The 25,279-nt window shown below is 48.3% G+C and overlaps 1 protein-coding gene across 1 annotated transcript; it reads right to left on the bottom strand.

Annotated features, from left to right (window-relative positions):
• Window positions 1–1,657: 1,657 nt before the first annotated feature.
• On the bottom strand, window positions 1,658–13,744 carry LOC134943996 (putative methyltransferase DDB_G0268948). Its single transcript, XM_063932543.1, has 3 exons — window positions 13,634–13,744; window positions 3,955–4,115; window positions 1,658–1,892 (listed from the first exon to the last, which is right to left on the bottom strand). Exons 1-3 carry the CDS (start codon window positions 13,742–13,744, stop codon window positions 1,658–1,660), a joined length of 507 nt encoding a protein of 168 aa, XP_063788613.1.
• Window positions 13,745–25,279: the final 11,535 nt, after the last annotated feature.

The following is a 25,279-nucleotide window of genomic DNA, read 5'->3' as shown; positions in this document are numbered from 1 at the left end:
TACGTGTAAGGACGCTACTGGGGGGGGTGCATTACATGTAAGGACGCTACTACTCTTGGGGGGCATTACGTATATGGACGCTACTACTATGGGGGGGCATTACATATAAGGACTCTACTACTACAGGGGGTGCCATTACGTGTAAAGATGCTACTACTGGGGGGGCATTACGTGTAACGACGCTACTACTGGGGGGCCATTACGTGTAAGGACGCTACTACTACTGGGGGGGAATTACGTATAAGGATGCTTCTACTACTGAGGGTGCACTACGTATAAGGACGCTGCTACTACTACTGGGGGGGCATTACGTATAAGGATGCTACTACTACTGGGGGTGCATTATGTAGTGTTCCTTCTAGGCTGTTTCAGCAGGGTGCTGCACCATGCCCATTTTTGAAATGTGAAAAACACCCTGCCCTTTTTCAGTGCACCCTGCAGGACCATAAATCGCCCCCTTGTATACAGAATGCAACAGTCAGAGTGCATGTTACAATGTTGTTGTCCACTCCTTGCCCACATCTGAAATTGGAACACAATTTTTATCCTTTAGCCAACTGGATGGCAGAGGAGGCACTGTAAATAACACAGCACTCTGATAAAGAGGGAAAGAACAGGGTAAGCAGTGAGCATGTACTGCTTACAGTATTTCCCTAGTAGAACAGACTTATTTTTTTCCTACCTATTTTAACCCATTGTTTAACTTTTCTGTTTTATAACACATAGAAGACTGGACATATACAGTATGTTTCTCAGTACAGATGTTAGGTGTCTTATATGTATGCATGGGTATATGATTTACTAAGGGCAAAATGTATGTACAAAAACTATAAACATATGCGCTATGCTTTGTGCGCAAAGCGTCGCATCAAAAATTTGCCCTTCAAAATAAAAATGTGCCCTCTTCAATGCTCAGCACCCTGCCCTAAAAAAATCCTAGAGTGAACACTACATTATGTATAAGGATGCTACTACTACTGGGGGTGCATTATGTATAAGTATGCTACTACTACTGGGGGGGCATTATGTATAAGAACGCTACTACTACGGGTGGGGCATTACGTATAAGATGAATAAGATTGTGCTACTGTGTGGTGTAATTTTAAATGGGGGTACTATTGTGTGGCCACGCCCCTTACTTGTGAGACCACACCCCTTTTCCCGGCGCGCGCCAAAGGAATATGGGAGGGCGCAAATCTATAGTTTGCAGGGGGGCACCGAACACCCTAGCACCGGCCCTGCATGAGCAACACCTCATCTTTTGCTTTTTTGGAAGGTTTGATAAATCTCCTCCATGATACGTTATAGCTGCATTTACTGTACTTTATATCTCTTCTTCAAAATTACATTGTGACACTGACATCTCCAAAATGGTGCTCAAAAGTTATTTCATTTTCTACTATAGCTGACTTTTGTTTTGTTGTCAAAATGGAAAACAGGGCTCAAATAAAACATCTGTTTCTCTTTCTTTTTGTTTTATTATATAATTCATTATTTGGATTAAAATTTCTATATATTTTTTTATAGGATGATGGTCATCAATTACATGCAACATTTTCATGGTTAAAATTTCTTGTCTTGATTGTTCTACCATGACAAGGTTTAATGAGTGCTGTGCCATTAGTATTACATTTTGAGAAGACACAATGTCATTCATTCATACAAAATCTACTCTTACCTCATTAAAAATGTTTGTTAACGTCCCTGAGCAATTCTTATATTGTATGGTAAATTTGGGATACAGACAATGCAATGCCAGACAGCCTCTGTTCTTTAGTACACGAGTTACTTCTGGAATGAATTGGTCTATGGGGAACCAATGAGCAGCAGCATTTGAATTAACTAGATCCACAGAGGCATCTTCCAATGGCATCTTCTCAACTGGGGAGACCCTGTAAAGAGAAGCCGTAAATGGCCAAACGGAGTACACACATTACTACAGATATTTTCTGGCTTCTGTCTCATGGCGCAGAGGTGATGTCAGATGTTTATGGTGATGTCAACTAATTTTCATCACATTGAAGACATGCCAAATATTTCAGATAATCCTATTGGAGGGATTTATAGTTACATGTATATGTTTTATCTTGAATCTCTTTCTTTTCTCTCCTCATATGAACCCATATTATATATAGAGAGAGAAAGAGAGAGAGAAAAAAAGAAAGAAAGAAAGAAAGAAAGAAAGAAAGAAAGATAGAAAGAAAGAGAGAAAGAGAGAAAGAAAGAAAGAAAGAAAGAAAGAAAGAAAGAAAGAAAGAAAGAAAGAAAGAAAGAAAGAAAGAAAGAAAGAAAGAGACTTCCTATATCACATTACATCTGTTTAATTAAAAAACTATTAATTGCTGCCATTGTTGTTGCAATTATACAATCTAAATTTGACAACTGCTTGATTGTGGATTACTTCAGCACCTGAGGCATTAGCTTTTTTCTTATTTAATGCAATATGGAAGACAGAAAGCATTTTATATGCCCAATGGAATTTACACTACTAGTCTGTCACAATACATTTAGGAGCATGGGTTCAAAATGTAAGGGGCGAGTCCTGTATTTATGATCTGATTTGTGAGTCCTATTACAGTTAAAGGGTGGAGTTTTTGGTCAAGCTGTAGATCTTAAGGTGCTGATTTTATCATACTGTTGTCAGCGATCCCACCAGTCCCAGTGGACCTTTTTGTGTATCATTCGCAGGGGAGCTTAGACAGCGTGAGTCGTTGGTGATGGGCTGGAGTTGGTCCCCATCTAAGCCTCAAGTTGATAGTGATGGGCAGGCAGTTGTCCACTATACTGTATAAGCTTTGTAATGTTGGTGATGGGCTGGCAGTTAGCCCCATCTAAGCCAGGTGTTATTGGTGATGGACTGGCAGTTAGCCCCATCTAAGCCAGGTGTTATTGGTGATGAGCTGGCAATTAGCTCCATCTAAGCCAGTTGTTATTGGTGATATGCTGGCAATTAGCTCCATCTAAGCCAGGTGTTATTGGTGATGGGCTGGCAGTTAGCACCATCTAAGCCAGTTGTTATTGGTGATGGGCTGGCAGTTAGCTCCATCTAAGTCAGGTGTTATTGGTGATGGCATGGCAGTTAGCTCCATCTAAGTCAGGTGTTATTGGTGATGGCCTGGCAGTTAGCTCCATCTAAGTCAGGTGTTATTGGTGATGGCCTGGCAGTTAGCTCCGTCTAAGCCAGGTGTTATTGGTGATTGGTTGGCAGTTAGCACCATCTAAGTCAGGTGTTATTGGATTATTTGAGAAAGATGGTGATACTTTGCACTTCTGGGGGTGATTCAGACCTGATCGTAGATGTGCTAAATTTAGCACATCTACGATCAGCTTCCCTGACATGCGGGGGGACGCCCAGCACAGGGCTTGTCCGCCTCGCATGTCAGGCCCTACCCAGTCGTACAAGTACAAAAGCATCGCACAGCGGTGATGCTTTTGTACTGTAGGAGTAGCTCCCAGCCAGCCCAGCTCCTGTGCGCTGGTAGGGAGCTACTCAGCACTGCCCGGGTTGCAGCGGCTGCGTGGGACGTAATGGTCCGGACATGCCTGCGTTGCCTGGACCGCGCCCCCTAAACGGCGGCCAAATGCCGCCGGCCCACCCCCTTCCGCCCAGCGACTGCCTCTGCCTGTCAATCAGGCAGAGGCGATCTCAGGGCTAAGACAGCCATCAGCTGTCTGCCATGCACCGGCGCACTGCGACGCCGGCGCATGAGCACTTCAGACCTGATTGTTGCTGTGCGAACACGCACAGCAGCAATCAGGTCTGAATTAGCCCCTCTGTGTGGGGCCATTCTCTTTTCACAATCATACTTTTATCTTCTTTTAGTAAATTATTAAATAAACTTTACCCTTTTCCAGCCAATATGTCTATTTTCCTTTATTGTAGATAAGTGCTTCCTCTATTCTCCTGTAGTAGAAATGTAGGCTAATATCAGCCAATAGGAAGTTTATACTCACTGATAAGTGATGTTCTCTTGTGGTGTAAATCGTTTTGCTTCATTTATCTGACTCTCACTTATGTCTATTCCAATCACTTTGCAGAAATGTTCTGCCAGAGGCCGAGTTGATCTTCCTGTTCCACATCCAGCGTCTACAGCCAGGTCAAAGGGTCGTCCTTTCTGAAGAGAAATTTTAATTTGATAAAGTTTACACTTGTCTCAATTTTTTTATGCTATTTCCAAAATTATTATCACAATACAGTAACCTATTTTTATCATACTAATGTACAATACTCCTAGTGGTCTTTTTGAGAAACGCAAATAATTGAATATATGAGGGTGGTTCAATAAGTAAGGTAACAAGACCTCTCATGTGTGTAAATGTTCTCTATTTCATTCTAATTTCCTGCTAGGCCAGAGCAGGTAGACCACTATTTCCCCTTATGGCCTTTAGGCTGCGCCTCATATCAGTCATACTGTCCCAATGTGAACTAGGAAGCTGTGGGGTTTACTAACCTCCATGAGGCTGTGGAGGTAGGCGACGGGTCCGTCTGGGCGGCGAAGCGGCAGAGGGGCGCAGCTACGTAGGAACTTGAATCCAAGAGGATTCAAGTTTCTCCAATCAGCAATCAGGGATTCAAATCCTTCGCCAACGGAGAGCCTATCCCGGTCGTGGCAAACCAACGGGAATCCGTCACATCATAGCTCCGCCCCCTCCCAGCATCTCATATTAGACGCAGAGGAGTGGCGGATCTCAGTCGAGCACTGGAGTGGGAGCAGGGAATAGCTCCTGAAGAGGGAAGAAGCCCAGCGGCGGAAGTAGACTTGGCAGCAGTGGCAGAAGACCCGGCAGCTGCGGGAGAAGAATCAGCAGCGGCAACAGAAGACCCAGCGTCGGAGAGTGCTGAAGTGCGTGTAGTGAAAAAGAGCTAATGAAGCTGGCCGCTGCAGCCTCTCCCAACTGTCCTGGTAGGTGGCCCTGGGCCTTCACTAATTTTCTCTGAATCCACACTGGACCACCGGGTCGCCAGGTACTAGGCCTGTGGGACAATATAGGCAATAGGCCTGAGTGCTGGTTAGAAGTGTTGGGGGCCCTATTGAATAAGTGGTCTTGGTGCTAGGCCAAGATCACTCCCTAGCAAATAGGTGGGCACTAGGGCCATAGGGTGAGCACAAGCACTAGGCAAGAGTGCACAGTAGAGGGAGCTAGGCCCTAGTCATTTATTATTGGCCCAAGTAGACAGGCCTATAGGTCTGAGCTGCATAAAATAAGAATTTACTTACCGATAATTCTATTTCTCGTAGTCCGTAGTGGATGCTGGGAACTCCGTAAGGACCATGGGGATAGCGGCTCCGCAGGAGACTGGGCACAAAAGTAAAAGCTTTAGGACTACCTGGTGTGCACTGGCTCCTCCCCCCATGACCCTCCTCCAAGCCTCAGTTAGGATACTGTGCCCGGACGAGCGTACACAATAAGGAAGGATATTGAATCCCGGGTAAGACTCATACCAGCCACACCAATCACACCGTACAACCTGTGATCTGAACCCAGTTAACAGCATGATAACAGAGGAGCCTCTGAAAAGATGGCTCACAACAATAATAACCCGATTTAGTTAACAATAACTATGTACAAGTATTGCAGACAATGCGCACTTGGGATGGGCGCCCAGCATCCACTACGGACTACGAGAAATAGAATTATCGGTAAGTAAATTCTTATTTTCTCTGACGTCCTAGTGGATGCTGGGAACTCCGTAAGGACCATGGGGATTATACCAAAGCTCCCAAACGGGCGGGAGAGTGCGGATGACTCTGCAGCACCAAATGAGAGAACTCCAGGTCCTCCTCAGCCAGGGTATCAAATTTGTAGAATTTTACAAACGTATTTGCTCCTGACCAAGTAGCTGCTCGGCAAAGTTGTAAAGCCGAGACCCCTCGGGCAGCCGCCCAAGATGAGCCCACCTCCCTTGTGGGGTGGGCATTTACAGATTTTTGGCTGTGTCAGGCCTGCCACAGAATGTGCAAGCTGAATTGTACTACAAATCCAACGAGCAATAGTCTGCTTAGAAGCAGGAGCACCCAGCTTGTTGGGTGCATACAGGATAAACAGCGAGTCAGATTTTCTGACTCCAGCCGTCCTGGAAACATATATTTTCAGGGCCCTGACAACGTCTAGCAACTTGGAGTTCTCCAAGTCCCTAGTAGCCGCAGGCACCACCATAGGTTGGTTCAGGTGAAACGCTGAAACCACCTTAGGGAGAAACTGAGGACGAGTCCTCAATTCCGCCCTGTCCGAATGGAAAATCAGATAAGGGCTTTTACAGGATAAAGCCGCCAATTCTGACACGCGCCTGGCCCAGGCCAGGGCCAACAGCATGACCACCTTCCATGTGAGATATTTTAACTCCACAGATTTAAGTGGTTCAAACCAATGTGACTTTTGGAACCCAAAAACTACATTGAGATCCCAAGGTGCCACTGGAGGCACAAAAGGAGGCTGTATATACAGTACCCCTTTTACAAACGTCTGAACTTCAGGGACTGAAGCTAGTTCTTTTTGGAAGAAAATTGACAGGGCCGAAATTTGAACCTTAATGGACCCCAATTTCAGGCCCATAGACACTCCTGTTTGCAGGAAATGTAGGAATCGACCCAGTTGAAATTCCTCCGTCGGCCTTACTGGCCTCGCACCACGCAACATATTTTCGCCAAATGCGGTGATAATGTTTTGCGGTTACATCCTTCCTGGCTTTGATCAGGATAGGGATGACTTCATCCGGAATGCCTTTTTCCTTCAGGATCCGGCGTTCAACCGCCATGCCGTCAAACGCAGCCGCGGTAAGTCTTGGAACAGACAGGGCCCTTGCTGGAGCAGGTCCCTTCTTAGAGGTAGAGGCCACGGATCCTCCGTGAGCATCTCTTGAAGTTCCGGTTACCAAGTCCTTCTTGGCCAATCCGGAGTCACAAATATAGTGCTTACTCCTCTCCATCTTATAATTCTCAGTACCTTGTGTATGAGAGGCAGAGGATGGAACACATACACTGACCGGTACACCCACGGTGTTACCAGAGCGTCTACAGCTATTGCCTGATCTGCTGAGGAAGTCTGCTTCCCAGTTGTCCATTCCCGGAATGAACACTGCTGACAGTGCTATCACATGATTTTCCGCCCAGCGAAGAATCCTTGCAGCTTCTGCCATTGCCCTCCTGCTTCTTGTGCCACCCTGTCTGTTTACGTGGGTGACTGCCGTGATGTTGTCCGACTGGATCAACACCGGCTGACCTTGAAGCAGAGGTCTTGCTAAGCTTAGAGCATTGTAAATGGCCCTTAGCTTCAGGATATTTATGTGAAGTGATGTCTCCAGGCTTGACCATAAGCCCTGGAAATTCCTTCCCTGTGTGACTGCTCCCCAGCCTCGCAGGCTGGCATCCGTGGTCACCAGGACCCAGTCCTGAATGCCGAATCTGCGGCCCACTAGAAGATGAGCACTCTGCAACCACCACAGGAGGGACACCCTTGTCCTTGGTGACAGGGTTATCCGCTGATGCATCTGAAGATGCGACCCGGACCATTTGTCCAGCAGGTCCCACTGGAAAGTTCTTGCGTGGAATCTGCCGAATGGGATTGCTTCGTAGGAAGCCACCATTTTTCCCAGAACCCTTGTGCATTGATGCACTGAGACTTGGCTCGGTTTTAGGAGGTTCCTGACTAGCTCGGATAACTCCCTGGCTTTCTCCTCCGGGAGAAACACCTTTTTCTGGACTGTGTCCAGGATCATCCCTAGGAACAGAAGACGAGTCGTCGGAACCAGCTGCGATTTTGGAATATTGAGAATCCAACCGTGCTGCCGCAATACTACCTGAGATAGTGCTACACCGACCTCCAACTGTTCTCTGGATCTTACCCTTATCAGGAGATCGTCCAAGTAAGGGATAACTAAAACTCCCTTCCTTCGAAGGAGTATCATCATTTCGGCCGTTACCTTGGTAAAGACCCGGGGTGCCGTGGACCATCCAAACGGCAGCGTCTGAAACTGATAGTGACAGTTCTGTACCACAAACCTGAGGTACCCTTGGTGAGAAGGGTAAATTGGGACATGAAGGTAAGCATCCTTGATGTCCCGAGACATCATGTAGTCCCCTTCTTCAAGGTTCGCAATCACTGCTCTGAGTGACTCCAACTTGAATTTGAACCTCCGTATGTAAGTGTTCAAAGATTTTAGATTTAGAATCGGTCTCACCGAGCCGTCCGGCTTCGGTACCACAACAGTGTGGAATAATACCCCGTTCCCTGTCGCAGGAGGGGTACCTTGATTATCACCTGCTGGGAATACAGCTTGTGAATGGCTTCCAAAACTGCCTCCCTGTCAGAGGGAGATGTCGGTAAAGCCGACTTTAGGAAAACGGCGAGGGGGAGACGTCTCAAATTCCAATTTGTACCCCTGAGATATCACCTGAAGGATCCAGGGGTCTACTTGCGAGTGAGCCCACTGCGCGCTGAAATTCATTGAGACGGGCCCCCACCGTGCCTGATTCTGCTTGTAAAGCCCCAGCGTCATACTGAGGGCTTGGCAGAGGCGGGAGAGGGCTTCTGTTCCTGGGAACTGGCTGATTTCTGCAGCCTATTTTCCTCTCCCTCTGTCACGGTGCAGAAAAGAGGAACCTTTTGCCTGCTTGCCCACGAAAGGACTGCGCCTGATAATACGGCGTCTTCTTATGTTGAGAGGCGACCTGGGGTACAAACGTGGATTTCCCAGCTGTTGCCGTGGCCACCAGGTCTGAAAGACCGACCCCAAATAACTCCTCCCCTTAATAAGGTAATACTTCCAAATGCCGTTTGGAATCCGCATCACCTGACCACTGTCGTGTCCATAACCCTCTACTGGCAGAAATGGACAACGCACTTAGACTTGATGCCAGTCGGCAAATATTCCGCTGTGCATCACGCATATATAGAAATGCATCTTTTAAATGCTCTATAGGCAATAATATACTGTCCCTATCTAGGGTATCAATATTTTCAGTCAGGGAATCCGACCACGCCAACCCAGCACTGCACATCCAGGCTGAGGCGATTGCTGGTCGCAGTATAACACCAGTATGTGTGTAAATACATTTTAGGATACCCTCCTGCTTTCTATCAGCAGGATCCTTAAGGGCGGCCATCTCAGGAGAGGGTAGAGCCCTTGTTCTTAAAAGCGTGTGAGCGCTTTATCCACCCTAGGGGGTGTTTCCCAACGCACCCTAACTTCTGGCGGGAAAGGATATAATGTCAATAACATTTTAGAAATTATCAGTTGTTATCGGCGGAAACCCACGCATCATCACACACCTCATTTAATTTCTCAGATTCAGGAAAACTACAGGTAGTTTTTCCTCACCGAACATAATACCCCTTTTTGGTGGTACGTACTCGTATTATCAGAAATGTGTAAAACATTTTTCATTGCCTCAATCATGTAACGTGTGGCCCTACTGGAAGTCACATTTGTCTCTTCACCGTCGACACTGGAGTCAGTATCCGTGTCGGCGTCTATATCTGCCATCTGAGGTAACGGGCGCTTTAGAGCCCCTGACGGCCTATGAGACGTCTGGACAGGCACAAGCTGAGTAGCCGGCTGTCTCATGTCAACCACTGTCTTTTATACAGAGCTGACACTGTCACGTAATTCTTCCAACAGTTCATCCACTCAGGTGTCGACCCCCTAGGGGGTGACATCACTATTACAGGCAATCTGCTCCGTCTCCACATCATTTTTCTCCTCATACATGTCGACACAAACGTACCGACACACAGCACACACACAGGGAATGCTCTGATAGAGGACAGGACCCCACTAGCCCTTTGGGGATTCAGAGGGAGAGTTTGCCAGCACACACCAGAGCGCTATATATATACAGGGATAACCTTATATAAGTGTTTTTCCCCTTATAGCTGCTGTATTTTTAATACTGCGCGTAATTAGTGCCCCCCTCTCTTTTTTAACCCTTTCTGTAGTGTAGTGACTGCAGGGGAGAGCCAGGGAGCTTCCCTCCAACGGAGCTGTGAGGGAAAATGGCGCCAGTGTGCTGAGGAGATAGGCTCCGCCCCCTTCTCGGCGGCCTTATCTCCCGTTTTTCTGTGTATTCTGGCAGGGGTTAAATTCATCCATATAGCCCAGGAGCTATATGTGATGCATTTTTTGCATCCAAGGTGTTTTTATTGCGTCTCAGGGCGCCCCCCCCCCAGCGCCCTGCACCCTCAGTGACCGGAGTGTGAAGTGTGCTGAGAGCAATGGCGCACAGCTGCAGTGCTGTGCGCTAACTTGTTGAAGACAGGACGTCTTCTGCCGCCGATTTTCCGGACCTTCTGTCTTCTGGCTCTGTAAGGGGGCCGGCGGCGCGGCTCTGGGACCCATCCATGGCTGGGCCTGTGATCGATCCCTCTGGAGCTAATGTCCAGTAGCCTAAGAAGCCCAATCCACTCTGCACGCAGGTGAGTTCGCTTCTTCTCCCCTTAGTCCCTCGATGCAGTGAGCCTGTTGCCAGCAGGACTCACTGAAAATAAAAAACCTAACTTAAACTTTTTCACTAAGCAGCTCAGGAGAGCCACCTAGTGTGCACCCTTCTCGTTCGGGCACAAAAATCTAACTGAGGCTTGGAGGAGGGTCATGGGGGGAGGAGCCAGTGCACACCAGGTAGTCCTAAAGCTTTTACTTTTGTGCCCAGTCTCCTGCGGAGCCGCTATCCCCATGGTCCTTACGGAGTTCCCAGCATCCACTAGGACGTCAGAGAAAATGGGTTATCTGGGCAATTGGCACAGACTACCCCAACGGGATAGTCTGGGGTAGTATTGGGACAAATATTCAGGGTTTCCTCCTGTGATTATCAGGATGGGCATTAGGCCCAAATCATTTCACTCCTGCCCGCCTGTGGTTAGCCGGGAAGATTTAGGGGCACTAGGCCCACATAGTGTACACCCAAAGAAAATAGGGCCTGAAACGTAGGCTCTGGTCACTCCCAGCTGCCTCTCAAAGTCAGATCTTCTCAATACGGGTCAAAAAGAGCTGGTGATTAAGTAGAGCGCAGAGGAGCAGCCCAGTTCCACACAGTCGCATAATCTCAAAGTGAACGGCTGTTCACTTTTGGCTCCAGGGTTCTCTAAGACCTCCGAATTTGTACTAGCTTATTCCATAGGCAGGGCTGGCTGGTTCTGTCCACAGGGAATAATAGTTTATGGAATATCCTTAACCTTGATTGCCTTATTCAAGTCACTGTATGCTTCTGTTTCATGTTCTTATATTGTATTGTGATTGTTATTGTTGCATTGTGTCTTACAATTGTTGATAGATAGCTGAGACTAGTTTTTGTTAAATACTAAATACTGTCTATCTAGCCATGTGTTGTTATAGTTTGGGCAGCAGGAAAGTCAATTAGTTAGGCCCCACAGAGTTAGGGTAGTCTGAGGTTAGAGGAGATAGGCTGTTGTGTTTTGACCTACAGAAGTTGTAGAACACCACCGCAAAGTGACAAGAATCAAGGAGTGAGAATTCCTCTGTGTGTGTGTGTCCCCTAAGTGCCCGTTCAGTGGCCCTTGCTCGGCGTGAGTGCTGTATAGGTGAAAGTTGGGTGACTGAGGCCCTGTGCCTGTGATGATTTACACCTAACCGGTGAAACCCGCAGCCACCTGTGAGTGCCCACGGCACTCCTCCACAGCTTAGCATAAGAACAGCTTGCGGTTCACGGCTCGTTTTCTTTCGCTACAGCCATGATTACAGCGTTCCCATCCTCCATAAGGTGAACCAGCAATTGTCGTCCCAGCTCACGTGGACCGGTGAGCACCGCCTAAGGAATAATCCATACGCACCTTTACACCATCACCAGGTGTAAGATGGCGGGGCTGGCAGAAACATGGTCACACTCTAAAGGGTACATCAGCAGCTGAAATTCATCAACAACTTGTTGAGGTGTACGGTGATGTCATGTCATGGAAACAGATTTGGATTTGGTGGACTGCCTTTGATAACGACAGGACTGACGTTCAAGATGAGCCGCAAACTGGCCAGCCAAGCACGTTCACCACAGGCAATGCACCAGACCCAAACCTGTTTCCACGACATGACGTTATCACCGTACACCTCCACAAGCTGCTGATGTGCCCTTTTGATGCAGAAATCTGATCACACTATGTAGCATTTCGTATGCAGATACAGGCATGGTCGCCCACAGAATATAGCCATGCCTCATATCATTTTAATAATCAGAGTCTGCTTGTGCGTATTATTTGCATAGCAATGTGAATAAGATGCATTTTCAACAAAAAAGGGCATTAGCATAGCTGCCCAGAAACTGAGGGCTCACTCACGCTAGTCATCTCGCAGTACATGGCGTATTGAGGCTAGATGTATGAGGATGCATCTGTATGCTCCACTTATGTTACCGCCATCTGGCAGATTTTTATTCACTGCCACAAAGGGCTGAAAGCAACAAATGTGCAATTCTGGTACTAGAAGGGGCCACGAGGGATGCGAGTTTGAGGGCCGGTGACAGCATTTACACACCGCTGTAATGACAACTTGTGCCATTTGGAGGGAATAAAATGACACCTGAAGAGTGGTTGTGTAAGGGTCTAATACAGATTTATATATTAATCCAAAGGTTTACATACTGTACAAATCCGATTGCTGAGGTTCTTTTGATATTGTTTGCAGCCCCGTCAGCTGCAGCTTGATTGACATGCTGCAATGCTTGTGGAGCCGAGTGGGGATGGCACCCAACACTGTTCTTCAAAATGGGGGAGTGACACTTTTTTTTTGCTTTGTTTTAGTTAAGATTTAGTCAGTGGATCTCAGTTTTCATTTTAGTCTAATTTTAGTCCTGACATACTCTGTAGTCGACCAATACTTTTAGTCAAAATTATCATTGACAAATTAACACTACACAATGGGCCTAATTCAGACCTGATAGCTCGCTAGCGTTTTTTCACCACTGCCATAAAGGTCAGAACTGCGCATGCGTATGCACCACAATGCGCAAGTGCGTCGCATGGGTACAAAGCGGATCGTCGCTCAGCGATAGGTTTGTGCGAAGAATCCATTCGCACGGGCATTCGCAAGTTGATTGACAGGAAGAAGGCATTTGTGGAAGGCAACTGACCGTTTTCTGGGAGTGTCTGGAAAAACGCAGGCGTGTCCACGCGTTGGAAGGGAGGGTGTCTGACGTCAATTCCGGTCCCGGACAGGCTGAAGTGATCGCAGCGGCTGAGTAAGTCTTGGGCTACTCAGAAATTGCACAAACTCTTTTTGTACCACTCGGCTGCACATGCGATCGCACACTTGCACACCTAAAATACACTCCCTGGTGGGCGGCGACTATGCGAACGCAGGACTGCAAGAAAAAGCCCAGGGAGCGATCAGGTCTGAATTAGGCCCCATGTACAGTATTGTGGGGTAGGAACACGAGGTAGGGGTCAGAGGTACTTAATATCTTTGACTTAGTATCTACAATAATATATCCCATATCTTGGCAAGAAAGATCTTTCAGTATTTGAATAATTTGATCTTTATTTAGGATAAATATTAAATACATCGTTTCATCATTACCTGTTAGACAGAAATTAAATGTGCAAAAAGGCCCAAAGGCAAAATCCACTATTACATACAGAAATGCTCTCTCCATTAATCATGTGCAGTACAATTCCATTAATTATTACTTACCTTGTCTTCCAAGAAGCCTATAATAAGGTTTGTCACTTTTTTGGAAAGAGGAAACATCTTTTCCTGATAGACTTTAGAGAATTCTTCATCTTTGAACACTTCCGTATCCATCTGTACAGATCAAACATTGATAGTTGTCAAAATTTGAATTACAAAATCACTGTATGCAGAAAACAAAGTTATTGAAGGCTCTGAGCACTGGTAGATAATTTGAATTCTGAGAAGCTTATGTAATAGTTTGTCTGGCGAGTTTGTCCATATTTTTAAAGCGGCAATCATTTAAAAGATAAAAAACGATTGCTGCTTTAAAAATACGGCAAACTCGCCATAATTTCCGCAGAGCATGCAGCTCACAGGCTATTATATAAGGCCCATGTATGTTCCATCTTGTTAAATATTCCTGTAGGGTTAGTACAGTAAGAGAAAATGTCCTTATTTGGTGGAGGTGCACCCAAAAGTAGAAATTAATTGTGTATAAAGCGAGAGACCCCTTAAGGGGTATAGTACTTTATATAGGGGCACGCTTGGCAGTTTAACCCCTTCAGTGGTTTGCCCGGAAATCTTCCGGGGTTACCACCGCTGACAGCGCTGGCAAACCCAGAAGATTTCCGGGCATACTACTGACTAATTCCCAGAGAACAGAAATGCAGTGTGCACGGCGCCCGGGAATCAGTATACTCCATTATGGAGTTTAACCCGCCCCCAGACTCCTATTGCCCGGGCTTAGCAGTAAAAAGGCTTATGCTGATTCCCGGGCGGCCGGGAATCAGCGCTGGGGCTGGCGATCCCCGCAGGCGAACGTCAGGCGATTACCTCGCCCTGCCCCATCAGTCGCCCCGCCCCAAGGGGTTGAAGAGCAAACTTTTTATACTGTAGGTATACATTAGGAGTTTAAAGATAAAAAATATCGCACTCATCTTGAAATCATGAAACAGTCCTGATTAGGAAGAAGAAGAAAAAAAAGTATATAGGGTGGTATAGTTATATAATACCCACTCTATGGGGTATATTTACTACGGTTTTATAGAAGTGGAGATGTTGCCAATAGCAACCAACCAGATTCTAGCTATTATTCTCTAGAAGGTGCTAGATAAACATACCTCCCAAATTTTGAGTATGTGGGGTCGGGACATGCCGCACTGGAGGCACGGCCATGCCCCAAAAGGGGGTGGGGCCTCAAATGGAGTGGCCCGTCCTAGTGCCGCGACCCCCGTTTTCATCATTTTGGAGGCATGCTCAGCGCTATTTGAGCAGCTGGACAGCCCCAGGCTCCACTCCCTGCACTGATAGATTCAGCAAAGCGCTGATTCTGGCAGAGCAGCGGTGATCACTGACTCTCCCAACTGTCCACTCACCCACCCGCGGGACACTGTGGCCCGCTGGTTAGACAGTGGGACAGTGTCAAATTAGCGGGACTGTCCCGCTGTATTTGGCACAGTTGATGGTATGGAGAAATGAGAAGGAAAATCTGATTGTGTCACGATCCGGGTATCTGGACGCCATTTCTTACCCATCAGATGCCTCCTAAGGCTGGCTCAGCGCTCCAGGACCGGATCCCATCTGTTATCCTGATGTTCACATTCCTGCATCCTCTCCTGTCTCCCTGAGACGCTGTCACAGTCACGCCATATTACATCTGGCATGGCGTCTCCCGCGGCCTCCGCCGCCGTCCCTGAGCTTCTGCATGCAGAGTGTCAGAGTGGCGATTACGTCAGCCGCGGCCTCCGCTGTGTCCGCGTGGTTGGATGTGCACTTGTCAGCCTGGCGTCTCCTGTCTCCAGTGGCCGGCGCCGCCATTACTGTTTTCATTACCACATGGATTACAAACCAAACTTCCCTCCAAGTGTCTGCATGGGCGCAGTCATCTTGGATTCTGTCAGCTGATCATTTCCTCCAATCTGTTGTCAGTATTGTTAGTCTGCATAATTGCCTAGCCAATCCCTTCCTTGCTGCAGGTATAAATACACTGTGCCTGAGCAAGGAAGGCGTCAGTGCTTTGGTTGTCAAACCTAGTTCCTGTTTGTCTCTCTACTGTGATTGTCTTCCAGGTTCCTGCTCCTGTCTCAAGACTTCCACCATAGAGACCCGCACCAGCATTCCACCTGCGGTGTAGCCTGACTCTCCGATCCATTTTGGATTCATCTGTTTCCAGCTACAACATTACCTGCTTCCAGCCCAGCTTCCAGCAGAGTACAGCTTCTCTTAAAGGGCCGGTGTCCTTTCTACAGTTTACCACTCTCCACCGGTATTATTATTTCTCCGCTCTCAAGCTCTACATTTCAGCTCATATTTCATCGCTCCCAAGTTCATTTATTATTTAACTGGTTCCAGCCAGTATCCACTCAGTGCTAACAACAGTCTGGTTCCAGCCAGTATCCACAGCAGCCGTTTTATCTACAGCAGCCCAGCTTTTCCTGGAACACCAGCTGGTACAATCCTGGGTTATCTCCATTGCTACAGTCGGGCCTGGTAAGGACTTTCCATCTAGAAGATTATTAGAACTATCTCACACTACCAGTGCCCTGTGGCTCCTGCCACCCTGTAGTACCCAGGAACTGTATTTATTCTTTGCTGACTTTTATGTTTTCTTTTACTGCTGCTGTGTTGCGGAGTTGTCATAATAAACATCATTGACTTTTATCCAAGTTGTCGTGGTCACGCCTTCGGGCAGTTATTATTCATGTTACTTACATGTCCAGGGGTCTGATACAACCTCCCAGGTTCCGGTACATCTCAGCCCCTACAACTGAGGCTGCCTCCCGTCAGCTCAGGCCCTCAGTTGTGACAGTAAGCACTGACCTAATGAATCCAGCCGGAGACCAGGATCAAGCGGCCAGGCCGATGCAAGAACTGGCAGCCCGACTAGAACATCAGGAGGCTGCACAGGGCCACATCATCCGCTGTCTCCAGGATCTCTCTACTCGGCTGGATGGGATTCAGACAACTCTCCGTGGATCAGGCGCGTCTGGTGCGTCAACCACAGTGACTCCAGCTATAACCCCACCCACCTTACCCATATCTGCTCCACGTCTTCATCTTCCAACGCCAGCAATATTTGACGGATCTCCAAGATTCTGCAGGGGATTTCTCAACCAGTGTGAGATTCAGTTTGAGCTACAACCTGGCAATTTTCCCAGTGACCGTACAAAAATTGCCTACATTATTTCTCTTCTCAGTGGCTCAGCCCTTGATTGGGCATCACCGTTATGGGAGAGGTCCGATACCCTGCTATCCTCCTACACTGCCTTCGTGTCAACATTCAGGCGTATCTTCGACGAGCCAGGCCGGGTAACTTCAGCTTCATCTGAGATTCTCCGTTTACGCCAGGGATCACGTACTGTAGGACAATATCTAATTCAGTTCCAGATCCTGGCATCCGAACTGGCATGGAACGACGAGGCCCTGTATGCTGCATTCTGGCATGGCTTATCTGAGCGCATTAAAGATGAGTTAGCTACCAGAGACTTACCTTCTAAGTTAGATGAGCTAATCTCACTCTGCACGAAAGTTGATTTACGTTTCAGAGAGAGAGCAACTGAGCGTGGAAGATCATCTGCTCCAAAATCTTCTGCTCCTCCTCCTCGTCAACTGTCACCATCTAAAGATGAGCCCATGCAACTTGGCCGTTCCCGTTTAACTCCTGCTGAGCGCCGAAGACGTCTCTCCGAGTCTCTCTGTCTCTATTGTGCAGCTCCGTCTCACACCATTAATGCCTGTCCCAAACGTCCGGGAAACTCCAAATCCTAGCTCGCCAAGGAGAGGGCCGGCTAGGAGTAATGATCTCCTCTCCATCTCCTCAAGATTGTAATCTCCCAGTTTCGCTTCAAGTTACTCAACGTTATCGGAACGTCGTTGCCCTCCTTGATTCCGGAGCAGCTGGGAACTTTATTTCTGAAGCCTATGTTAAACGGTGGTCCCTACCCACCGAGAGACTTCCTTCGTCCATTTCTTTAACTGCCGTGGATGGCAGCAAGATTTTTGATGCAGTTATTTCTTTAAGGACTCTACCAGTTCGTCTGAGAGTGGGAGTTCTTCATTCCGAACTTATTTCTTTTTTAGTGATTCCAAGAGCCACACATCCTGTGGTCCTGGGCCTTCCATGGCTCCGTCTTCACAATCCTACAATTGATTGGACGACTACGCAAATCCTGGCATGGGGTTCCTCCTGTGCTGAGACATGTTTGTTTAAAGTATTGCCTGTCTGTTCTTCCTCCCCCAGGTCGTCTGATGTTCCACCTCCTCCATATCAAGATTTCACGGATGTGTTCAGTAAAGCTTCTGCTGATATCCTTCCTCCTCATAGAGAATGGGACTGCCCGATTGATCTCGTTCCAGGGAAGGTTCACCTCGAGGCTGAACTTATCCGTTGTCTCTGCCTGAGACGCATTCTATGGAAGAATACATTAAAGAGAACCTAGCAAAGGGGTTCATTCGACCTTCTTCTTCTCCAGCCGGCGCAGGCTTCTTTTTTGTAAAGAAGAAAGATGGTGGTCTGCGGCCGTGCATCAACTACAGAGGTTTGAACGACATTACCATCAAGAACCGTTATCCTTTACCCCTGATTACTGAGCTCTTTGACAGAGTTAGCGGAGCTACCATCTTTACAAAGCTGGACTTGAGAGGTGCATACAATCTCATTCGGATCCGTGAGGGTGACGAGTGGAAGACCGCCTTTAACACCCGTGACGGACATTATGAGTACCTCGTCATGCCCTTCGGATTGAGCAATGCTCCAGCTGTCTTCCAGCATTTTGTCAATGAGATCTTCAGAGACATTCTATACCGTCATGTCGTGGTCTATCTAGACGATATCCTCATTTTTGCCAACGATTTAGAGGAACATCGTTTTTGGGTTAAAGAGGTTCTGTCCCGTCTCCGTGTCAATCATCTCTATTGCAAATTAGAGAAATGCGTCTTTGAAGTCAAGTCCATTCCGTTTCTAGGGTACATTGTGTCCGGTTCCGGACTAGAGATGGATCCTGAGAAACTACAAGCAATCCAAAATTGGCCGGTACCCTTAACCCTCAAAGGGGTCCAGAGGTTCTTGGGGTTCGCCAACTATTACCGAAAGTTTATACAAGACTTTTCCACCATTGTGGCGCCTATTACTGCTTTCACTAAGAAGGGTGCTAACCCGTCCAAGTGGTCTGAAGAAGCCATGCAAGCATTTCATCTTTTAAAACAAAGGTTCATCTCTGCGCCTGTTCTGAAACAGCCTGACATCGACTCTCCTTTCATCTTAGAGGTGGATGCCTCCTCCGTTGGAGTAGGAGCGGTGTTATCTCAGAGGGCTAAAGATGGCCATTTACACCCTTGCAGTTTCTTCTCCCGGAAGTTCTCCCCAGCTGAGCGCAACTATGCCATTGGCGACCAGGAGTTTCTAGCCATCAAGCTCGCTCTAGAAGAGTGGAGGTATCTGTTGGAGGGAGCTTCTCATTCAATCACCATACTTACAGACCACAAGAACCTTTTATATCTGAAAGGCGCACAATGTCTCAACCCTCGTCAGGCCAGATGGGCACTTTTCTTTTCCAGGTTCGACTTTAAACTCCAGTTCTGTCCGGGCTCTCAGAATCGCAAGGCCGATGCCCTTTCCCGCTCATGGGAGCAAGAAAATGAGTCAGAGTCTTCAGACAAGCATCCTATTATAAATCCGTTGGCATTCTCCACGGTAGGGATGGACTCTACGCCCCCATCAGGGAAAAGTTTTGTGAAACCGATGCTAAGGAAGAAGCTCGTGCATTGGGCCCATGCTTCCCGTTTTGCCGGACATACAGGTATCCAAAAAACCCTGGAGTTTATCTCTAGGTCCTATTGGTGGCCAACTCTGAAAAAGGATGTCTTGGAGTTTATTGCATCTTGCCCAAAGTGTGCTCAACATAAGGTATCCTGCCAGTCGCCTGCGGGGCAACTGGTTCCACTATCTGTTCCCCGTCGACCTTGGACCCATTTGTCGATGGATTTTATTACAGATTTACCCATGTGCAACAAGTTCAATACCATCTGGGTGGTAGTTGACCGGTTCACCAAGATGGCACACTTCATTCCTCTCACCGGTCTTCCGTCAGCTTCCAAGTTGGCTCAAGTATTCATACAAGAGATCTTCCGACTCCACGGTCTTCCTGAAGAAATTATCTCAGATCGAGGAGTTCAATTCACAGCCAAATTCTGGCGAAGTTTATGTCAAGTCCTCCAAGTCAAGCTAAAGTTTTCCACGGCTTACCATCCTCAGACCAATGGTCAAACCGAGAGGGTGAATCAGGACTTGGAGGCCTCCCTCCGCATCTATGTGTCCTCCTCTCAAGATGACTGGGTTCAATTACTTTCCTGGGCCGAGTTCTGTCATAACAACCAGTATCATTCTTCATCTGCTTCAACACCATTCTTCACCAACTTTGGATTCCACCCTAAAGTCCCTGAGTTCCAACCGCTTCCAGCAACTTCTGTTCCCACAGTGGATATCACCTTGCATCAGTTTGCCAATATCTGGAAGAGCGTACGATCAGCTCTGCTCAAGGCATCATTCAGGTACAAGAAGTTTGCGGATAAGAAGCGTCGAGCAGTTCCTGCTCTCAAGGTGGGTGATCGGGTATGGTTATCCACGAAGAATTTGAGGTTAAGAGTTCCCAGTATGAAGTTTGCACCTCGCTATATCGGTCCTTTCAAGATTGAACAAGTCATCAATCCTGTTGCTTACAGACTCCAGTTGCCTCCCTTCTTAAAAATACCCAGGACATTCCATGTTTCCCTGTTGAAGCCACTGATCTTGAATCGGTTTCATTCCTCACTTCCTCCAACTCCGAAAGTCCAAACTCAACGAGGCGTTGAGTATGAAGTGGCCAAGATCCTGGACTCACGTCACCGTTACGGTCAACTACAATATCTTATTGACTGGAAGGGTTATGGTCCTGAGGAACGTTCATGGACCAATGCTTCTGATGTCCATGCTCCTGCCTTGGTTCGGAGATTCCATTCCAAGTTTCCTCAAAAGCCAAAGAAGTGTCCTGGGGCCACTCCTAAAGGGGGGGGTGCTGTCACGATCCGGGTATCTGGACGCCATTTCTTACCCATCAGATGCCTCCTAAGGCTGGCTCAGCGCTCCAGGACCGGATCCCATCTGTTATCCTGATGTTCACATTCCTGCATCCTCTCCTGTCTCCCTGAGACGCTGTCACAGTCACGCCATATTACATCTGGCATGGCGTCTCCCGCGGCCTCCGCCGCCGTCCCTGAGCTTCTGCATGCAGAGTGTCAGAGTGGCAATTACGTCAGCCGCGGCCTCCGCTGTGTCCGCGTGGTTGGATGTGCACTTGTCAGCCTGGCGTCTCCTGTCTCCAGTGGCCGGCGCCGCCATTACTGTTTTCATTACCACATGGATTACAAACCAAACTTCCCTCCAAGTGTCTGCATGGGCGCAGCCATCTTGGATTCTGTCAGCTGATCATTTCCTCCAATCTGTTGTCAGTATTGTTAATCTGCATAATTGCCTAGCCAATCCCTTCCTTGCTGCAGGTATAAATACACTGTGCCTGAGCAAGGAAGGCGTCAGTGCTTTGGTTGTCAAACCTAGTTCCTGTTTGTCTCTCTCCTGTGATTGTCTTCCAGGTTCCAGCTCCTGTCTCAAGACTTCCACCATAGAGACCCGCACCAGCATTCCACCTGCGGTGTAGCCTGACTCTCCGATCCATTTTGGATTCATCTGTTTCCAGCTACAACATTACCTGCTTCCAGCCCAGCTTCCAGCAGAGTACAGCTTCTCTTAAAGGGCCGGTGTCCTTTCTACAGTTTACCACTCTCCACCGGTATTATTATTTTCCGCTCTCAAGCTCTACATTTCAGCTCATATTTCATCGCTCCCAAGTTCATTTATTATTTAACTGGTTCCAGCCAGTATCCACTCCGTGCTAACAACAGTCTGGTTCCAGCCAGTATCCACAGCAGCCGTTTTATCTACAGCAGCCCAGCTTTTCCTGGAACACCAGCTGGTACAATCCTGGGTTATCTCCATTGCTACAGTCGGGCCTGGTAAGGACTTTCCATCTAGAAGATTATTAGAACTATCTCACACTACCAGTGCCCTGTGGCTCCTCCCACCCTGTAGTACCCAGGAACTGTATTTATTCTTTGCTGACTTTTATGTTTTCTTTTACTGCTGCTGTGTTGCGGAGTTGTCATAATAAACATCATTGACTTTTATCTAAGTTGTCGTGGTCATGCCTTCGGGCAGTTATTATTCATGTTACTTACATGTCCAGGGGTCTGATACAACCTCCCAGGTTCCGGTACATCTCAGCCCCTACAACTGAGGCTGCCTCCCGTCAGCTCAGGCCCTCAGTTGTGACAGATTGGTTACTATGGGCAACATCTCCCTGTCTATATACCACACTTTAGTAAATATATCGCCATAAGTGTGTAATATAGGAGAGAGGTGATAAAGTTTAAAACAAAAAATATATATATATATATATATATATACACTGCTCAAAAAAATAAAGGGAGCATTTAAACAACTCCAAGTCAATCACACTTCTGTGAAATCAAACTGTCCACTTAGGAAGCAACACTGATTGACAATCAATTTAACATGCTGTTGTGCAAATGGAATATACAACAGGTGGAAATTATAGGCAATTAGTAAGACACCCCCAATAAAGGAGTTGTTCTGCAGGTGGTGACCACAGACCACTTCTCAGCTCCTATGCTTTCTGGCTGATGTTTTGGTCACTTTTGAAAGCTGGCGGTGCTTTCACTCTAGTGGTAGCATGAGACGGAGTCTACAACCCACACAAGTGGCTCAGGTAGTGCAGCTCATCCAGGATGGCACATCAATGCGAGCTGTGGCAAGAAGGTTTGCTGTGTCTGTCAGCGTAGTGTCCAGAGCATGGAGGCGCTACCAGGAGACAGGCCAGTACATCAGTAGACGTGGAGGAGGCCGTAGGAGGGCAACAACCCAGCAGCAGGACCGCTACCTCCGCCTTTGTGCAAGGAGGAACAAGAGGAGCACTGCCAGAGCCCTGCAAAATGACCTCCAGCAAGCCACAAATGTGCATGTGTCTACTAAAACGATCAGAAACAGACTCCATGAGGGTAGTATGAGGGCCCGACGTCCACAGGTGGGGGTTGTGCTTACAGCCCAACACCGTGCAGGGCGTTTGGCATTTGACAGAGCACACCAAGATTGGCAAATTCGCCACTGGTGCCCTATGCTATTAACAGATGAAAGCAGGTTCTGACTGAGCACATGTGACAGACGTGACAGAGTCTGGAGACGCCAAGGAGAATGATCTGCTGCCTGCAACATCCTCCAACATGACCGGTTTGGCAGTGGGTCAGTAATGGTGTGGGGTGGCATTTCTTTGGGGGGCCGCACAGCCCTCCATGTGCTCGGCAGAGGTAGCCTGACTGCCATTAGGAACCGAGATGAGATCCTCAGACCCCTTGTGAGACCATATGCTGATGCGGTTGGCCCTGGGTTCCTCCTAATGCGAGACAATGCTAGACCTCATGTGGCAGGAGTGTGTCAGCAGTTCCTGCAAGATGAAGGCATTGATGCTATGGACTGTCCCGCCCATTCCCCAGACCTGAATCCAATTGAGCACATCTGGGACATCATGTCTCGCTCCATCCACCAATGCCACGTTGCACCACTGTCATGCCGCCGCCGTACTTACCCCTCCGGGCACGCTGGGTCTCCGTGCTGCCGTCCTCGCTGACGGTCTCCGGCTCCCGGCGCTCCGTCCCATGATCGTGAGTGTGGACATCGCGGGTACGCCCGGCATCCAATGAAGGTGTGGGTGACGGCATCAACACTTCCCACCAATCAGGTACTGGCGGGAAGTTCAAATTCAGACACCGGGCTGAGCTCCGGCGCCTGAGTATCATCTTTTCTACTTAGAAGCTGTGATCTCCAGTGCTCCTGTATTGCTGTGGCTTTCCGTGCCTCCAAGCACCTCAGCGTCTCCACGCACCTCAGTGCCTCCAAGCACCTCAGCGTCTCCACGCACCTCTGTGCCTCCAAGCACCTCAGCGTCTCCACGCACCTCTGTGCCTCCAAGCACCTCAGCATCTCCACGCACCTCAGTGCCTCCAAGCACCTCAGCGTCTCCACGCACCTCAGTGCCTCCAAGCACCTCAGCGTCTCCACACACCTCAGTGCCTCCAATCACCTCAGCGTCTCCACGCACCTCAGTGCCTCCAAGCACCTCACGTCTCCACGCACCTCCGTGCTCCAAGCACCTCAGCATCTCCACGCACCTCAGTGCCTCCAAGCACCTCAGTGTCTCTGAGCACCTCAGTGCCTTCCAGCTCCTCAGTATCGCTCTCGGTGAGCTCACGGTATTCTTCACCAAATTCATCAGCGCCTTTTCAAGTCTTGTCTTTCAGGAGACCTTCCGCATCCACACGTGCCTCCTGCCTGTCATCCAAATCCTGCATGAGGAAAACCTACATTCGGCCATCTCTGCTGCGGCCCAGTTGCGGTTCCTCTTCCCGGTCATCGGAAGAAACCCTGAGTCCACAACACTCCCAAACCAGGTCAGTGATAGTATACTCAGGCCACATGGACCCGGGGGATCGGAACACAGAGTCGAGCGCCATCCAAAGTTTGGCTTCCCGAGTTCAGACTCAGGAAGCGACACAGGGCCAGGTGATGCAATATCTCCAGGAATTGTCCGGCCGATTGGATCAAATTCAAGCATCCTTAGCTTCCGTAATTCCGGTTTCAGTTCCTGTAACTGCTCCAGTTGCCGTTTCCAGTAACGTCCAATCTCCGGCCGGTACCAGGTCACGCCTTCAGCTTCCTACTCCTTCCCGCTATAATGGGAATCCAAAGAATTGCTGTGGTTTTTTAAACCAGTGCGAGGTGCACTTCGAGCTTCTCTCGCATAATTTCCCTACGGATCGGTCTAAGGTGGCGTATATTATTTCCCTGTTCGAAGGGTCAGCGTTGGATTGGGTGTCTCCGTTATTGGAACGATCTGATCCCGTGGTTTCCAACTACACCAACTTCATCACGTCCTTTCGAAGAATCTTCGACGAGCCCGGCAGGATGACCACTGCTTCTTCTGACGTGTCCGTCAGGGCTCCCGCTCCGTGGGTCAGTACGTGGTTCATTTCCGGACCATTGCCTCTGAACTTCGCTGGAATAATGATGCCCTGAGGGCTGCCTTCTGGAACGGTCTCTCTGACCGGCTGAAAGGTGAGTTGGTCACTAGGGATCTGCCGGATCCATTAGAAGAGTTGATCTCCCTCTGCGTCAAGGTGGATCTTCGGATGCAGGAGCGTGGAGGAGAACGTAGTCGTTCAGATCGTTCCAGGTTCTGGCTTCCTCCTCCTAGGGCGGCGGCTGTGCCCAGTTCGGACGAACCCATGCAAATGAACCGGTCCCGACTGTCTCCGGAGGAACGACAGCGTCGTCGTGAGGGTAAACTTTGCCTTTACTGTGGAGCCGCAGATCATTTCCTCAAGTTTTGTAAATCCCGTCCGGGAAACGGGCAGGCCTAGCTTGTTCCGGAGGAGTCAAGTTGGGAGTCACGTCCAAATCTTCCCCAACTTTGGATTGCTTACTTTCCGTGTCTTTGACCTCCAAGTCAGTTGCCAAATCTTTAAATGCCCTATTGGACTCTGGGGCTGCTGGGAATTTCGTTT

Source organism: Pseudophryne corroboree, chromosome 7 (genome assembly GCF_028390025.1).
Source record: "Pseudophryne corroboree isolate aPseCor3 chromosome 7, aPseCor3.hap2, whole genome shotgun sequence".
NCBI lineage: Eukaryota > Metazoa > Chordata > Amphibia > Anura > Myobatrachidae > Pseudophryne > Pseudophryne corroboree.
The sequence above is the reverse complement of the archived record's forward strand: the minus strand, read 5'-3'. Positions and strand labels throughout refer to the sequence as shown.

What these genes read in the sequence shown, in the direction of transcription:
- LOC134943996 (XM_063932543.1), bottom strand. Translation starts at nt 13,744, where the DNA reads ATGGATACGGAAGTGTTCAAAGATGAAGAATTCTCTAAAGTCTATCAG. An exon ending in TAGGCTTCTTGGAAGACAAG is followed by an intron (nt 4,116 to 13,633) that starts GTAAGTAATAAT and finishes ATTTCTCTTCAG; the next exon opens with AAAGGACGACCCTTTGACCT. An exon ending in CAAGAGAACATCACTTATCA is followed by an intron (nt 1,893 to 3,954) that starts GTGAGTATAAAC and finishes TTCTCTTTACAG; the next exon opens with GGTCTCCCCAGTTGAGAAGA.